Source organism: Mytilus trossulus, chromosome 3 (assembly GCF_036588685.1).
Source record: "Mytilus trossulus isolate FHL-02 chromosome 3, PNRI_Mtr1.1.1.hap1, whole genome shotgun sequence".
Lineage (NCBI taxonomy): Eukaryota > Metazoa > Mollusca > Bivalvia > Mytilida > Mytilidae > Mytilus > Mytilus trossulus.
This window is the reverse complement of record NC_086375.1, coordinates 43,997,912-44,016,949: the sequence shown is the minus strand read 5'-3', so window position 1 is coordinate 44,016,949 and position 19,038 is coordinate 43,997,912. Positions and strand designations below refer to the sequence as shown.

Sequence of the window (19,038 nt, the reverse complement as noted above, 5' to 3'; positions counted from 1 at the left end):
ACTTTCATTGTAAACGATATTTGAGTTACTTTATCTTTTTTATCTAAACTTTTAGAGAATAATATAAACGGTAATTTTTTCCAATTTATACAAAATATGTACGAAAATGTAAAATCGTGCATTATATTTAATGGTGAGAAATTCGAGTTGCTTGCTTGTGAAATACGTGAGAGATAGTGCGAAAATCTTCAAATGCTTTTTTGCAATATTTGTAAAAGATTTACAGCACTTGTTAGCTCTCTTAGTGATGACCCTGAACATGAGTTGACAGTATTTAAAAAAATATGTTTTTTTATAAGCAGAGGAGACTGTGATGTTTTCTGAGAGAAATGAAGATCAACAAAAACATGTTAAATGAATTTTGTGATGATTGTGGCAACTAAAAATAAATATAAAGAAGACCAAAGTTCATAATTGCTTCAAAGTGAGACAACCCAAATATATAAAATTACTTATACAAAGTAGAGATCGAACTAGAAATTGTAACTCTAATAAATACCATTGTATATGTTTTGCTATATGATTTCTAAGGACCCAAAAATATATTTGTGAACAAGCTACAAAATCAGTTAGTTTTATCAGATAGTTTTATGTTCTTCTTTATGTTTCGGCAATTTTGGGATTTGAACATTTTGATTTGATAAATCGTGTTGATTTAAAATTTTGTAATATAAGCTTGTTCTACACCTAAAACCGATGACACCTAGCTGTATTGTTAATGCAGAATTGGGAAGATATACTCTTATTATTAAAGGAGACCTGACACGATTTTTAAAATAAGCAAAAATCAATTAATTTTAACTCAATTATACTATATAAACATATTTCAAACAAAATATTCATTAAAAAACTCCAAATTAAACTAATAACACGTTTTGTAATCACAGAGTCCCCTGGCCTATGAATTTTAATTAGATAGAAAAAAAAAACTTTACACAAACATATTAGATAGAAAAAAAACTTTACACAAACATATTTCAAGCCAAAATATAGAAAATGAAGCAAAACCCCGATTCCGTGTCAGGTCTCCTTTAATGCTAAAGTACATATGGTCTGTTTCTTGTGTAAATTACTGTTGAAAAGAAAGTAATTTTTCATGTATTTTATATAATCTATTCTATATTAATTTTCTCAACTATGGTCTTGAATGTAAATGGATACAAATGATCAAAAAATGATTTTGATACTTAACTAGAGGCTCTAAAGAGCCTGTGTCGCTCACCTTGGTATATGTGAATATTAAACAAAGGACGCAGATGGATTCATGACAAAATTATGTTTTTGTGATGGTGAAGTGTTTGTACATCTTATTTTACTGAACATTCTTGCTTACAATTATTTCTATCTATATAGAACTTAGCCCAGTAGTTTCAGTGGAAAATGTTAGTAAAAATTTACAAATTTCATGAAAATTGTTAAAAATTGACTATAAAGGGCAATAACTCCTAAAGGGGTCAACTGACCATTTTGGTCATGTTGACTTATTTGTAGATCTTACTTTGCTGAACATTATTGCTGTTTACAGTTTATCTCTATCTTAGTAATATTCAAGATAATAAGTGAAAATGGACAAAATGTACCTAAAATTACCAATTCAGGGGCAGCAACCCAACAACGGGTTATCCGATTCATCTGAAAATTTCAGGGCAGATAGATCTTCACCTGATTAACAATTTTACCCCATGTCAGATTTGCTCTAAATGCTTTGGTTTTTGAGTTATAAGCCAAAAACTGCATTATACCCCTGTGTTCTATTTTTAGCCATGGCGGCCATCTTGGTTGGTTTGACGGGTCACGCCACACATTTTTTAAACTAGATACCCCAATGATGATTGTGTCCAAGTTTGATTTAATTTGGCCCAGTAGTTTTGGAGGAGAAGATTTTTGTACAAGTTAACGACGACGACAACGCCGGACGCCAAGTGATGAGAAAAGCTCACTTGGCCCTTCGGGCCAGGTGAGCTAAAAAGGAATGCCATGTATATGGTTGAACCAATCATTAGATAAATGGGTAATTAAAAGTATATTATATTTGTTATTCTCGTGGTGTTTTGTCTGATGCTTGGTCCGTTTCTGTGTGTGTTACGTTTCGGTGTTATGTCGTTGTTCTCCTCTGATATTTAATGCGTTTCCCTCGGTTTTAGTTTGATACCCCGATTTTGTTTTTTGTCCATGGATTTATGAGTTTTGAACAGCGGTATACTACTGTTGCCTTTATATAGGACTTAAACTTAAGAGATGTTTTTTTGCAGAATTGCCTAAGCGAATTAAACACTCCTACCTAAATGTTTAATTTGTATAAAAACTTCCAGACTGCAAGTTCAAATTATTGAAATAATAACCCTGTCACATTATCTGTATAAATAAAAACTTCTGAACTTTCAGTACGTGTTATCTTGATAACACATATTCCTGAATATGTGGACAGCCTTGCTTATGAAGTTCTTACTAAACATATCAAGAAAACTTTATGGCCTCAATGTGACTTTGAGTTGAAGAACAGCAAAACAGTACTGTTCCTTTTCTTTTTGTGTTTTTTGCTGTGCACATATTTTTTTTGGGGTCATGGATGGGTAACCTCATCTCCATTTTTTTCTTTTAGCTTTTGACATGCCAAGGTGACCCTTGATAGAATGACATGTAAGGTGACGGTACCCAAATTGCACCTATTTTGACGTTTTTTTCACATACATTTTTTTTTATGATAAAGACAAAATTTTCCACTTTGTGTTTATTTTGTAATCGTATCCTTCTTTATCATATAGGTACAACAATTTAGTTTTGAAACCCTATTGAGTGATAGAAAATTAACTCTGCACAAAAAAATTATGTAGACCAAATAAAGTTGACCTAATTATCATTTAATTGAAAACCAGATACAGCCAAAATGTTAATATTATTCAATGAATCCAGTTTATGTTACTCCTATAAAATTGTTAACTTTTTAACTCACAAATTAATTTAAATCTGAACTTTACATGAAAATTGGCATATATCATTGAACTGTAAAGTGAAGTTAAAAACAGATGGTAGATATGAAGGTATAATAATAGCTTTCTTAAACTGATTCTATAAGAATGGTTAACTAAAAATATCAAAATACCTCAAGATGGTCCTTTTGACAAAACATATAAATAAAGGCAACAGTAGTATACCGCTGTTCAAAACTCATAAATTGATGGAATAAAAACAAAATCAGGGTAACAAACTAAAACTGAGGGAAAGGCATTAAATATAAGAGGAGAACAAACATTAAAAATGTAACACACTCAGTAAAGGACTAAGCATTAGACAAAATCTGATGAGAATAACAAATATAAAAGATGAAATAAAACTTTTGAAAACCTTCATAATTACTGAATGCACATCTTAATAAAATGTTTTCATAGTGATCATGTTGAAATTTCAATACTTATTATTTATCAGAAAATAAAGTATTACTTTAAAGTGGAACATAAAATACTTAAAAAAAGAACACAGATTTTGTATAAATCCTTAAGAGTATTTTGTTGAAAATTTTCAATCCCAGATTCAAGACAGTTTGACTACTGGCATTAGTATTGTTGAACAAACATTATACTGGTTGCATTTTGAAGGCAAAACACACAAATAAATGAACTCAATAAGTGTTTATATCTTTTATGGATATATATCTTAAAGCTGACACAAAACAAACCAATGGATATCACAGCCTGTTACAAATGTTATACATACCCCCTCAATGACTAGCAGGGGTATAAATATCTTCAATTTCTTCAACACATAGTGTAATATTTTATCTAATTACATATGTGTTCTATCTCGAGATATGTGTATGGAAAAATGTCACAGCCATGTTATGTTTAAGTCATGCTGCTAATTATTTAAAAAGAAAAAAAAAGTATTTGTAGTTCAAAATACTCACAATATATTTATTTTGGTTATCACAATAAATTTATTTTGGTTAATGGGCTGTAACAATAAACATATGATGAAAAAAATCTCCAGGTGTACGTTAACATTTTGTACATTTTAAATTTTGCTCATTAATCCCATATCTAAATGATGAAATATATAAACTATTCATATTTCAAATCTACTTTTTATATATAACAAACTCTACTGACCTGTTCTATCACATTGTTTGAATGATATATTCACTAACATAAGCAGCTATAAATGTAAGAAAAACTAAATTCACATTTTATAATGAAATTGGCTGATCTAAACTCCTTTCGGTGTAAGTATCAGAAGCAGTTGCAAATGAAGCATCAGGACTATGGTCTAAATTAATGTACAGTAAACCATAAAACTGGTCAAGACTGCTTTTCAATCTAATTAAAACTGCATTCTTTAATTGCTTCAAATCTAATATTTCGCGCATCAAGGTGCGACATATCAGAACAGGAGCAATTGAAGAATTTAATTAGATTGACTCCTTTTTAAAAATCCTTTATCTGCAACTTTTTTTTAATAATAATATATATAGTTGTAAGCTGTGTTAGGTCACCAGTTTATTAAATAAATATTTGTTTAGGAAGACTACAATGTATATATATTAAAACATTAAAATATAATTAGATATTATGAACTTTCTGAAGACTCAATTATTTGACATGCAGACGACAAACACATGACATTTCAATACAATGTAATCTTTTAAATAAAATGATATAATTTCTGTATGACAACATTACAACAGTGCATAGGACAAAACTGTATATAACTTTATGGTAATATCATAGAAATGTAGTTCAAAGAATTGATCGAGTGCTTCTTTTCTCCATTTTAAAAGGTTGTCAAAGCTCAAACATATAAAGTGCCTTCATGTTTGATGAAAACTTGTTCCAGTCAATATTTTAACACACATCCCAATAAAATTATAAAAAGAACCATTCAATTCTTAAGTGAACAATAATTAGATATAATTCACACAAAGTTTAATTAAGAAGTTCTTGTCTTCATGGTATCAATTTTTGTGGATTGTGAAAACATATTTGGTTTGTTAGGTTTTCAATTCATGGTTTTAAGATAAACAGATTTGCACTCAATGAAAATATGAAATTTCTTAATGATCTCCCTTTAGTTGGTAAAAGGTTTGACCAAATAAAATTTGATTCAAAACTGCAAACAATACATTAGTTAATTGTTAGTAATGTTTTATCACTAAATTAAACCCAATAACAAGATTAAAATAGAACAAATGTAGTATACCTAAAGATAGACTAAATCCACTAATAATTTAGAAAGATACCCCAAGAACAATACTGGTCATTTTCCATACCTTTTAACTTAAATAAAGTAACAATTGTTTAAAACATATAACAAAAATCAACAAATAATGGAAAGTCTTCTGTATTAAATACATAAACATCAAAGTGTAGCTCTTTCATACAACAAAAAAACAACAACATAAAAAGATAATTGTCTTGCATATTATACAATATGTACTTTGTACCTTTTAATGTCACTTACAATATTAATCAGAGAGCTTGTGAGCACCTGAGGTTACAGATTTGCATTCATTTTGCAATGTGAATTTAGAACTCAACATTCATGTTTTGAGTTATGAAAGGCATTATTTTGAATTGGGAGTTATTTTCCTTTGTCAAAAATTAACTATGCCAAGAAAATAATGCTATATGGCCAGTGTCAAAGGAGTTTTGATTGTATTTCATTAAATCTTTAATCCAAAAACAAGTGTTGAACAAACAATTTCATTCTTCCCTTTCACTATGGTGTACATTGAATGAACTGTAACTAGAATTCAGTCAGATTGTGTCTTACAAAGACTAATGTGAATGTGCAACATATAAAATAAAATATTCATTCTATTAAAAAGCACTGGTTAAGTAAGTCATTTATTCCAAGCACAATATATCTACAACGCTCTTTCATTTCATAAATAAAAAAATACTATTTGTAAAAATAAAGGGCAGATAGCCACTTCTAGTCAACTTGGGCTTCATTTAAGTCACAAGAAGCTGTACCTTTACTAGATTTCTATATTTTACATTAAAAATCAAAGGTGCAAAAACAAAGAACAAAGAAATGGAGATGGCACGTTGTGTAAATCACACCCCAGACAGTCAAACTTTATACCCAATAAGAATGAAAATGCAAATAGAAATGCATCACAATCAGATTGAAAATAAAACTTGTGAAATGTGAGATATTGCAAACTAATGCTACCTGTAGTTCCTGAGAAAAAAAAACAACTAAAAATTGATGGGATGGACAGAAGGACAACAGATGTAAACCAATTTACTCACTGCTTTAGAGCTGTGGTAAAAAAAGAACTCTATTTGCTTTTACATATGTATGCATAAAAACACAATCCCACAATGAACATTTTAACATACAATAACAGACACTTATGCTGTAGATAACTTAACAAAGCCTTGTCAACTCATAATAATAGATGCCACACTGAGTTTGTATGTTCAACTTAGGTACATCTTTGACACATAGCCACTCCCCAACCTTAAAGAATCTCTAATTCCTATTAAATTGGTACTTAAGAGTATTTTTTTTTTTTTTATCTTTTTACTTAAAAACTATGACTGCAATAAATTTTGATTAAAAAGGATTATTAGTGGTTTCCATCTGGTTTATGTGGGAAACAATGGCTGCTCACCATAAAATAATCAATTATTAAGTTATTTTGGTTAGTTGTAGAGATGATCAAAAATAAATAACCCAAAACAGAAAAAAGACATAAAGCAATGGCAATAGCTCACACTTGTCTGCGTGGAAATCAGGTCAGAATACTGTACATAAATGCAGCTTACACAACCAAATTATTCTAATTTTACCACGGTAAAAAAAATAAATCATAAAACACAAATTTTCTACATTGTAGAATGATGCCCAATATTAAGAATTCTACTTGTAGCTGCTGTTTAATGGTCCAGAATTCTCAGATTTCCTGACACAATTTTATTTTCTAGTAAAGCTCCAGCTGGGATATCTATTCTGTCTCCATGATTAGCAATAATAATCACAGTTCCCTGTAAAACAACAAGAGCATTGTCAATTGTTTTGCTTCTCCATCATGAATTTGTAATTATTCACAATACTGTTAAACCAGACATGGTCCAGAAAGTAAACATCAAATAATTGTTTTTCTGTATATAAAGAAGAAGAAAGAAGATCATAGTTTTAATGAAGATCTAAGATTCTTGTTATCTCCCTTTAATTTGTATTGAACAAAGCCTTATCAACATTACACATTGCATACTCATGAAGATAGTATGAAAACATTATAGAATCATTTCCATAACACCGTGGACACCCGCAATAAAAAGAAATGGTCCTGTCCACACTGTTATGAAAATGATTCTATTGACATGCCCTGTTTGGTAATAGAGGACATAATGATTCTTCAAGACAAAAAGACATACCATCTTACTTAGACACATTTTTTCTACCCACAGCTGATCAGTCTTTTATACACCTTAATTTCATGTGCTTAGCAGAGAAACTGCATATTCTCTATAAGATTGCAAGTTGAAATGAAAATGATTGCCTATTTCCCAAGTAAGAAAAAAAAGTTTCACACACTGTAAAACGGACATAAAAGCAATGACAAAGTGTGAAACTGCTCACTGAATAAAATGAGATAAAAAAAGGTTGGAAAAGAAAGCTTTTAGAGGTTACAAGAACAGGGGGCAAATGTCCATTGACACATTTTATCAACTCATAGGTAAGTACTTGGAATTATAATATTTCAACAATAAAGCTTTTTCTGTTAGCTTCAAACAATAGGTAACATCAGTTTTTATGTTGATAATAAACAATAGGTAGTACCAGGTTTTATGTTGTAAATACTCTATAGTAATTGCAATTATCAAGTAGTAAAGTATAAAAGAGAAGAGACATTCCTACTGTTTTGAAGCTTAAACTTCTCATTCAAGATTAAATGAATTATTATACCTTTAAAGACACATTTTTGCCAAATGTCACATCTCCAGACACAGTCAAATGGTCTAATTCTAACATATCAGGTATGCTGGAAAATCTTGACAGGTAATCTTTCACCTGAAATGATATGTAAAACATTGTAAATGATTATTTTCCTCCTCCAAAAAAAAAAGATATCTAAATGAATTAGATTTTTTGAAATATGAGAACTTTCTCCATGGCCTAAGCTTTGTAAATGAAATCCTAATTTAAATATGTGGTCCCAATGAAATTGATTTATTAATTTTAAATGTATTACATGTACTACTATATCAAACTTGTGTATTATTTGAAAAGATGTTTCTATGGCAACTTCTTCGGATTCAATTCAAATTATATAATTATATTTGTACAATAGAAAGGGAACGTATTTTTAGAATATTTCCTTTAAAGAACTATTTTGTGCCATTTTGCATTGTGATATATCCTTTATAAAATTTGATTCTATTAGGCTACTTCTTCATATTTATTTTGAATAGTGATATAGACTTTGAACAAATAAATTAATTACCGGTATCAGTTATGGTTGTACCTTTGAGAAATGTGATCCTAGTTTGACTAGAGGTCCCTGTGGGAATGATCTCTTTGGGTTCATCTGTAATGCTCCAGTATGTAGACTGTATAAGTTAGACATCACAATGAGTAAATCAGATGTAGTCTTCACTGGCAAGAACCTTCTACGTGGAACATTGATTCCTACAAATAATGTTTGAGTTACAATTAGTCAAACAGACCTAACTTTTTCAAAAAATGTGTTTTTTTGTGGAATCAAAATTCAGTAAGACTTGTTTTGGGCATTATTGTAAATGTTGCAATTTGAATCTTTTTATTTGATTATTATACTTGTATAATATGTGACCTGCATTTGCATATTAAACTGTATTTGGTATTTTGATGATCCAGTTTGCCAAAAAAACATTGTCAGGTTTAATCTAGTTCTTGTTCATACTTTATCTAATGATTTTGGTGATGTCTTGGTAGCATCCTCAATTGCCGGAGATTGTGAGTTCCATTCCCCACAGGGTCAAACTAAATACTTTAAAATTGATATCTGAAGCTTTACAATAAGCACTTAGGAGTAAAAGTAAAGACAATCCTTTTCAGATTAATGTCCAAGTGGAATGTCACTACAAAGTAAACTAGCAAGCAGATTTAAAATCTGATTCAGCCCATCAGATAAGTGAACAGCAGGGTCCCTATTCTTATCACATTTACATGTTCTCATTCTGATATGTACAGAACATTTCACTAATATAATACTATTCTGTATCAACTTCCCTTACTCCATTAATATCATATAATATTTGTCTGTAATTTTTTTTTGTCATATGAAAATTGCAACTACTGCCTTGTACTTCCAGATGAAGAAAAGTTAGTAGAAAATGCATATAATAACAATACATATGGTTATGTAGACATAAGTTTACACTTGTTTTAATTGATATTTATGCTATTCTAAATAAATTGGTGTTTTTTTCCTCAAAACATAATTCATATACTGACCCATAGCACCCTCAAAACTTTTGATAGCAGCTCCAACAGCAGTTTCTAATTGAATAACATTTACACCATTGTCTAATGTCTGAAAAATAAGATTTCATTCTTAAATAACAAAAACCTTAGAACAGATCTTTTAATATTTTGAATTGGTAGCGTACTGTTTATATTGAACAGAGTTCTATCATCCATTACACAAGGTCAAACACTAGTGAGGGAGGGTAGGAGGAGTCCTGATTCCAAAATCCAGAGCTTAAAAACATGAAATCCGGAAATCCTGAGGTCCAGAAATTCAAAAAAAGAATTCCCCCCTCACAAGTGTTGTTCAAACATGTGTAACAATAATTTTTCTACAAAAACTACACAAATTATTACAATATATTTATTGGCATAGAGATAAATCTGAAATCAAATTATTCTTAATGTTAATTTAAAAGTTTGTTTTTTTTCAATATAAACAGTACATTTTTTGGTCTTTTGTGGATAGTTGTCTCATTGGCAATCATACCACATCTTCTTTTTCATATAAAATGTTATTAAAACTGAAATGACATCCTACTAATACAACATTGAACAATTGAAACTTTTTAATTGTCCTTTATGAAACACTAAACCATCTTTGTATGTAAACTGTTCCTACCTTAGGGTTGACAATGATCTCCATATGTAGTGACTGATCATCTGTAACTCTTTTGATTGCATCTAAACTTATCCATAAATTATTGGTATTGAAAATTCTGTAAAAAATATTAGTTAAAATTAAGAATTTTTATGCATGTAATTCCTTTAAATTCAAAAATTATTGCTATATCATAATTGCAAATCTTAAGACAACAGAAGATGAATGAGATAAAAAAAATTGGGGCTATTGCACATCAAGTCTGCTTATGAAATGTGAAAATATTTTTTGAGAGAATTTGATACCACTGCTACTTTTTAAAGAGGTCTTTTGTTGTTCTTGTCTTAGGTATTTTTGTGCAGTGTTTTATTGTCATATTTTCACTGTTTTGTTTTTTTATTTCTAATGTAAAAAGTTTTCTGACAAGTTCTGTTGTCCAGTGAATATCTCAGTTCTTGGATTATGTGTTGGTTCTTTTGATTACAATATCTTTGCTCACATTTATTTGGTAAACTATGCATTTATGACCTTCTTAGTAGTTAAGTGAAGATCACGCTTCATGCAATTTTTCAAGTTATAAAGGGGCATAACTCTAGAATGATAAATGACTCACTGCCAAAATTCAAATTCTGTCTGCAATTTTTTTTCTTAGCATCATATATGAGTTTAATAAAATATGGATGAGGAAAACTAAAGTAAGAGTGGGTAAAAGAAAATGGTATAAACAAGACAGACAGACAGAAGGAAGGAAAGACAGATGGTCCAGAATAACACTTCATGCCCCTTCCTCCTAGTAGCATGGGCATAAATACCACCTCAAAACAACAAAAGTAATGAATGCATACGCCTTAGTTTAAATGCTACTTACTTAAACTTTGATACACTTTTAAATTCATCAACCTGTAAAAACACAATATAATGTTACAATAGTTAATTTTAATGTCAATTTGTTTGCTTTTAACTACATGTATGTAAAGAATTAAATCAAGGTTAAATTTATTCAAAATTAAGAAAAAGATGAAAATGACTACTGTATCAAAACAGGAATATGACAGTTGTTGTCCATTAGTTAGGTGAGTTTTATTATTCTATTTTGCCATTTGATAGGGAATTTCTATTTTAGATTTTCTTCAGTGTTCAGTATTTTTGTGATTTTACTTTTTTTCTTGTACATTTATTCTTTGAAAAACATTTTTTTCCGAATACTGGTGGGAGGATCTGTGTATCATCCTTATCCTCTTCACTATGAGAAAAGAGGATGCTCTTTTATAAACTTTTACTGTGTCATATATTCTATTATAATCTCTTGTTTGGTATTTCATTATAATAACAATAACCAACACATAATCATTCTGATAAATGATGTAATAAAATAGACATCCTAAGATAATAGAAGTATGAATTATTTCTAAAGGATATATTAAATCCTAAATACACCTACAAGAAAAGCAAATTTTATTTTCGATAGGAAGTATTATTTTCTTTTTCCTTCTATAAGTCAGATTAAAATAACTAAATGTAAGTTAAATAGTTTATCCTTTTTAAGAAGTTTATATATATATACATGTAACAAATTCCTGTCTCTTCTCAACATTACATGTTAATATAATTACTTACATGTTCTTTTGGAACTTGAGCAATTTCTAACAACCGTAATTTGCCTTCATATTCCACAAGAGTACCACCCTGGAAAAGAAATAAAAAGTTCAAAATGTTATAAAACTGATAATCTCTAAGAAATCTTAAAAAAAAATGCAAACATTTACTACTTATATTCTATGAAACAAAAAAATCCAAAATACGTTGTTATGTATTTACCTAAAAATAAAACTTTTAAACCATACGGACATCCTGAACTGATATAATAAAAAACGGAAAAGCACGAAACATTTTGAGCTATATAATTATCATTCATGAACTTTAGCTTTTATTTGTTTCCCTGTATTTTCTGGGTAGCTGGTAATATATGATTATAGTCCATTCTTTCAACATTGAAAATGATTTGTAATATTTTATATTATCGGTGTCATTTGGTATTTTGAATCCCCTGAATAGTGAACTTAGGGTAAAATTATCACGTGGGTCATTACATGGCATTTTGAACCTGGGTTCTTTTTTCATGGTTTAAAAATACCATATGAAAACTGAACATTTATTTAGTCAAGAACAAACGTATAAACAATTACAATTTTCAAATCCTTGTTTTGTTCATTATAATTGTTGCCTCATGGAAAGTTCCCATTACTGTATAAATAACTGTATAAATAATGAATAGTGAAAAGCTGAGACTATGTAGCCTTACCTTGACATCAGCTCTAGTTTTATCTGTAACCTCCATTACAAATTCTGGTGGCTGTTCTTGTTCCATTAAAAAGTTTAAAATGTCTTACAATAATTAAGGAAGATTATTATATTTTTTAGATCGGCATAGCTCTACTTTTTATTACTTTCATTTTTTTGTGATCTATTTTGAAAAGATTTTCTGTACTTTCCTGTAATTTTTCTTCTACTTTTTTCAACATTCTTATTAGTTTTAATGAACCTTCAATTTGACTCAATATATTTTTATGCAACTAGGGTCAGATAAGATGCTGACCCTCATCCTTATGTGAAAATAGTTTAAGACACTTTGAAGCCAGACATTGTGGATGTAAAAATCAATGGAAATTTTAAGATTTACATTTTGAAAGGATACTCAAATCTACTGTGGCACCAAGATTGTCAATATTTGATATAAATACATATTTCTTCCCACTGTCCAGAAATTGTTTCAATAAACCAGAGTTGACTAGACTTTGATAAACATCTCCGTGACCAGGTGGGTACCAGCTGAAAGGAAGTACAAAAGTTTAATAAAGTAATTTACACTTATATATTTTCTAATTCCCCATTTGACTCTATTTACAGTATAGATGTATAACCAGATGAACTGTGACCTATTTATAACTCACTAATGATGAGTAAAGGGCTTTTCTACTCATTTTTATTTTTGTTCTTTTGTTGAATCGTAACACCACTGTCCAATTTGCAAGGTTTCTGGGAGGGTTTGGCACTAGGAAACATGTTAAACCCCGCCACATTCTGTATGAGACTGATATAGGAATGTTACTGTTGGAGAATTTTCTTATTGGCAATCATACCGTATCTTATTTTTATATGGAGTTGACACCCTCTTTATATTGTTTGTCTTTTTTATTGTTTTAGATGAGTCTGTGGTAAATAGTGAGTGATTTTATTGTGATGTTCACTATTTTGGTAATTGCTGATCTCTTTTAAACATTTTATATTACCTTTCAGAATGAACAGATGTAAAACTACTACCCATTGGCAACAGAGATTCTGTTAACTTTTTGATATCGATATACAGCTTGTCCAGCATTATTCTCCATTCAACTAACAATAACAGATACTACCTTTCAGTATTATCAGACGAAAACTGTTTCCTATAGGTAGCAGGGATTCTCTTTATATTCAGGTAAATTCTGTGATGTAACTTACCTTTCAGTATTATCAGATGTAAAACTGTTACCAATAGGTAGGAGGGATTCTCTGTTAATTCTAGGATATCTGGAAAAAGATATTAGCATTACAGTTGAATCATGACTGTGGTAACTTGTTAGAGCAATTTGAAATAAACCATTTCATTTCTAAGCACTTTAAATATAACAATACATGTTTTAAACATATTGATATCACAAATCTTTCTATATTTTATTTTTCAAATATTAGTTTTACATAAAACACAGAAATTATCTTCAGAAACTGATAAATGATTAGAAAAATAAATAATTGAGTTTTCTTTGGTTCAATAGTGCTATTTTCCAAATAAAGTACTTATTAGGGCTTGCGGGTCTAAATCATTTTTTTTTAATTTAATATAGGATTTCGCTATATTTTTCTAAAAACAAACTTTATCTTATACGTAATAAAAAAATGATTTAAAAAAATGGGGTCAACGTTCATTTACGCTCACAATATGCCGTCGGAAAAAGCATACATTTTTGTTAATGTCCTTTTTTCTGTTGAACTAATAGGAGAAATAGCGGTAATATCTAAATAACTAAATTACAGAAATCACTTAAATTTTACAATTAGTTAGTTTATGTACAGCTTATTCGAAAACAACAATAAAAAAATATATGTCACTGATGAGTTAAAAAAGATTTTTCAATGTCAATGCCAAAAATGGCATTTTTGCACCAAAGGGAGATAATTTGGAGTTTTTTATTGATTAGCCTGGGATCCGGCCCAATCTAGCTGTGCATCGTAATACTGGCAAGATTAGCCAGGACCCCAGGCTATTCATTGATATCTTCATTTTAAAAGTCACCTGGGGCCAACACGGAATTATTTTTTGGAATGATTTTTGTACCAAATGATAAAGTAACAACTACTAAAGGCAATTAATAAAATTTGTAATGAAAAATAAATGTTTATTTTTTTTTCGGAAAATCTTATACCTCCTTATAAAATTTAACCAAAACCAAATTGGTTAAATGTATAAAATTAATCTTGATCACATATCTTACCCAAAACATACCTACTGAACTTAAATGTATATATCTACATACCTGGTTTGGATAAATATAAAGATCCACCTACCTGCTTTGGTTAAATGTATGTATCTGTAGCTGTAGTTTTCCATATCTCTGTAAAACCTTGAGTGTATCCTCGTCAGTGTTGAAGGAATTCATCAATACAAGGGGAACATCTGTTCCATGGGTTCTGTTTAAATGCTACAATATATACAAGTTATCTTATTTCTAAAATCCTTCTTTTCTTCAAATTTGCCTCTGTATATAAGAAGAAAGAAATTTTTAGAAAAAAATAAAGATTGTAAATAGAAAATAGTAATGTACCGTTAAACTAAAATGTTGTATGATTTCCCATGAGACAACTTTTTATCCGAGACCAATGACATAGAAGTAACAAGTTACTGGAGTGACTGTTGCTTCATGTTTATTTTTCGTTGTTTTAAAGGTTTTAAAAAAGTATATTACTGGTACATTAATGATTGAAACATATATTTTCATCAATTTTTTGTCTAAATGATTTAATAAAAAAATGTAATCATTTGAAATGCTAGCTGTTTGCGTACTCAAGATTTGGTCTTACAAGTGCCTTGAATAATAATGTAAATGTGCGATTGTCTAGGTGGACAAACAAACGGCGAGTAAGGCCTACGATCTGATTAGCTTCATTGACAGCTATATTAAGTACTCAATTACATATTTATCTTTTTTTTACACATTGACATTCATAGCAAAAAATGCTTTTTCAGATAAATATTTATTTATTGGATATCTCAAGATTCTTCAGCTGTTTTCACCTTATTTTGAACCATATGACTTATAACGTAATCCTGACGTTTAATTAAAATCTTTTAGATAGGTCATTTTAATACAATATATCAATAAATGTATTATGTAACAGAATGTCATGAAACATCTGTATTCCCTATATAACATTACCTACATAATGATAAACTATGATTTTCAAATAATAAGAAAAAAAAATAAAAATAGAAACTTAAAATAACCCAATGTTTTCTTTCATCTAGAATCATTTTCATAACAGTGTGGACAATCACAATACTTTTGTTGATAACCAAACTGAATCATTATAAACCTTTAACTTGTTTGTCATCCGCTTCGATAACCTGAGCTCCCTAAGAAATGGTCTTGTCCATGCTGTTAAGAAAATTATTTTAACTATACATGCGTCAACAGACGCCTTTGTTATGAAATGATGTAATCTATTTTGTATATTTGTATTGATTCATGTCTGCAGATTATTTAAAGCAAACTCAAATTTTAAATTATATGACATAACAAGATATAAATGAACTGCATTGATAACCTTAATTAGATTTTTTTCTGAAAATTTTAGAATACTATATCCAAGATTTTGCTCTTTTAATTGGTTATGAACATATGTATTCTGAATTATTCTAAATATCAGCACTAATTTTAAATCTGCAGGATTCAAACTCATGCTTTGCAAATTTGCAGATAAAACATCCAGCATAACTTTCTCAAACAAGTGTAATTTCACATCTGATCATGAGTAAGGCTAAATGTGTAGTTTTTTTTAAGAATGTGTCTATTTAGCTTTTCTTACCTCTATTTGTTGTACTGTGAGATCTAAGAAGGTCAACTCATTTCTGACACTGATTGTACTCTTTGGTCCTTTACAGCCCATACTAGTCCCAAGACCTCCATTTAATTTGAGGACTACTAACTTGTCTAATAAGTCCTTAACCTTGGCTGTTTCAGGCCTTGCTAGATCATTATATGGTTTTGCCTATGGAGAATCATAATCATGAATTTTTATTTTTTTTTAGAATGAGACAAATTGAAAGATAAGCAGCAAGTACCACAACATTTTCATATGAAATTAGCTTTCACTGATTTTTTAATATGCAGAAGGTCCATTGATATTTGAGGGTACGCAGCCTTCATTTACCAAGAACAACTAGCTAATAGTTTTAGTATAGTTAGAGTGTTTAAAGTGGCATTAAAATCTAACTTTCAATCAAACAAAAATGTTTATGACTGCAAATTTTCTTGTTTAAAAGGTAAAAATCCTCAGATGAGTACACAAATGTATGTAACCCGCCCCCCTGATATATTATTCTGACTATGATATGAGCAGTTTTTGCTCTTACTACTAAATGCTTGGTACTGTGCTCAAAGCAGTAAATACAAATTCTAAAATATTTGATTTGACCAAAATCAGGACCAAACTCACAACATTTCACACTTTATCACAGGAACACCACCATGTTATGTGTATAGGCATTAACCATTTTATTTCTTGGTTTAGGAACGTTTGGTAAAAAAACATAAACCAGAGTTTAATATAATTGTTCAAGCCTTTGTTACTTTTATCAAATAAATGAATAGCAAGGTGCAGACTTGGATAATGGAATTTTATGAGAACCAAACAAACACTAAGAAAATCAATATAATATCTAACTTTGATAAAATTGCAACACAATTCTAGTATAATATGTTTTCTATATACCAACTGGTACTTACACCTCCTTCTGGTAACAGTTTAATTTTATCCCATAATACTGATGGTCCAGTTTCCTGTAGGTATCGACCAAATAACTGTTCAAATCCAGCTAACTCAGTTCTAGCTAACTAGAATGAAAAGTGAAAATATAATTATAAATCAGTTAATTTGCAAGAAAAATATTGTTAACCTATAAAGGTGGACAAGTTGACAGATAACTTTTTTTATGGTCATTAGGTTGACATTAGAGGTTTAAAATAGAACTTCTTATTATGGTCAACAGGTTCACAAGATGATGTAACCAAAATATTGTAGCCTCAACTGAAGTTCAGCAATATGTAGTTACCGTTATTAAAATGATATGTATCCATCTATTATGAAATTTGTAAACAATCTTTTGCCATGATTATAATGAATAAGCAGCAATAACCAATAAAAGGGCTTTTTACTGAACTAAATAATAAATGCAATGTTCAACACTGTGTAATACAATATGAATCCATTATAGTCCTCGTCTGTTAATTTGTAATTTAAATCTATTAATAATTTAGTAAACAGATGCACAACTTGACAGGGCAACAGATGTAAAATACAAAATAAATAATGTGTAAATAGTTGTAAACACATTTTACTTTTGTTTGTATAAATTTTGTTTCATCCACGAAACAGGTAACTTGTAAATGAACTAAGTCAATACTTGACATAAGTTTAATTATCAACAGCTAACAATTGGGTGCATACTGATAGGTATAGTAAAAAAAAGCTCAATAAAATCAAAATCCATAAACTTGATGAAATACAAATTCATATTTGGATAGTATGGAACATTTTGGGTGAAAAATACATTCTACATTCATAAGTTTAAAGATCATTCAGACATTCCCAGTAAACTTATTAAGTGCCCTAATACAACAATCAGATGCAGGACCTTATACAATCATACAAGGTACCAACCTTTCACCCCTTGTAAAATATAAATCAAAAGATTTTAATTCTTAAATTATTTTTTTTAATTATTTTTTTTATTTTCAATTTAATTTTTTTTTTATTGATACTTACATCTTGTTGTGCAGTAGGAGCAGTCAGAATTAATTTCTGAAGCTCCTTGCCCATGGACTGCTGAGCATCTTGTCGTGTTCTTTCTATGAACTGAACATCACTTCCAGTTCTTCTGTGTCCACGTACAAATGCTGTCTGTAAAACATGCAAACATCTCATAAAGCTGGTATTCAGACAAATCATTTATATTGAAACAGTGACAGTACACAATCTCATTCAGTGACTGCATGGGAATTGTTAAAAATCTGTTACTTTTAGGAACATTGCAAATGATATTTTGGGGTTACAAATAAGACAACAACAACAAAAAACACAAAATTCATAAGATTTTTTTCAGTGGAATTAAGTGTCAGAAGAATAATAAAAATTCTAATCTGTGAAACAAAAAATATTTCCACCTCTCTAAATGGTATCTCTATCTGTAAGTAAAAGTATACTGTTAGTAAGTTTAGAATTTAATGTGCATATTTATCTATGTCCAGCTTCTATAGCAATATCAGATTAATATTAAGTAAAGCATTTAAATTTTCTTACAAATCTTAGAAGGATTCATTGAAAATTTTAGATAACAGTTTATATCCTTACCTTAATTCATGTAAAGCAGATAAATTGTTTTAATATTAAAGTTTATTGACTTATATAACCTCATGCAAGTGAATATACCTCAAGTAATGTATAAAAAGATAGGCATTCTACATCTTCAGTTTCCATGATTGAAGTGGAACAATAATGGGATGAAATCATGTAATATCATATATGATTTAAAGTACTTATTTACATTAATTTATATATATATGTCTGAGGCAACATATGTTTGAATCTCTCAATGTTCTTTTAAAGACATCTTACTTTTAATGGTATACACAAAACAAATGTAAATGAAATTATCAATAAACTTCAAT

General features: G+C 29.4%; 1 protein-coding gene across 4 annotated transcripts in view; it reads right to left on the bottom strand.

The window, feature by feature from the left end:
* Window positions 1–3,623: 3,623 nt before the first annotated feature.
* Window positions 3,624–19,038, bottom strand: part of LOC134711561 (UTP--glucose-1-phosphate uridylyltransferase-like) — a 35,207-nt gene continuing 19,792 nt past the window's right edge. For all 4 annotated transcript variants that reach the window (XM_063572214.1, XM_063572213.1, XM_063572216.1 and 1 more), the window contains 14 exons: window positions 18,137–18,271; window positions 17,098–17,205; window positions 16,178–16,360; window positions 14,660–14,793; window positions 13,556–13,624; window positions 12,753–12,886; window positions 12,360–12,442; window positions 11,675–11,743; window positions 10,926–10,957; window positions 10,079–10,175; window positions 9,445–9,523; window positions 8,474–8,637; window positions 7,915–8,019; window positions 3,624–6,989 (listed from right to left, as the gene is read on the bottom strand). In XM_063572214.1, the coding sequence (XP_063428284.1) occupies window positions 6,882–6,989; window positions 7,915–8,019; window positions 8,474–8,637; window positions 9,445–9,523; window positions 10,079–10,175; window positions 10,926–10,957; window positions 11,675–11,743; window positions 12,360–12,442; window positions 12,753–12,886; window positions 13,556–13,624; window positions 14,660–14,793; window positions 16,178–16,360; window positions 17,098–17,205; window positions 18,137–18,271 (1,500 nt within the window). In that variant the 3' untranslated portion in view covers window positions 3,624–6,881. The remainder of the gene's footprint in view (window positions 6,990–7,914; window positions 8,020–8,473; window positions 8,638–9,444; window positions 9,524–10,078; window positions 10,176–10,925; window positions 10,958–11,674; window positions 11,744–12,359; window positions 12,443–12,752; window positions 12,887–13,555; window positions 13,625–14,659; window positions 14,794–16,177; window positions 16,361–17,097; window positions 17,206–18,136; window positions 18,272–19,038) is intronic.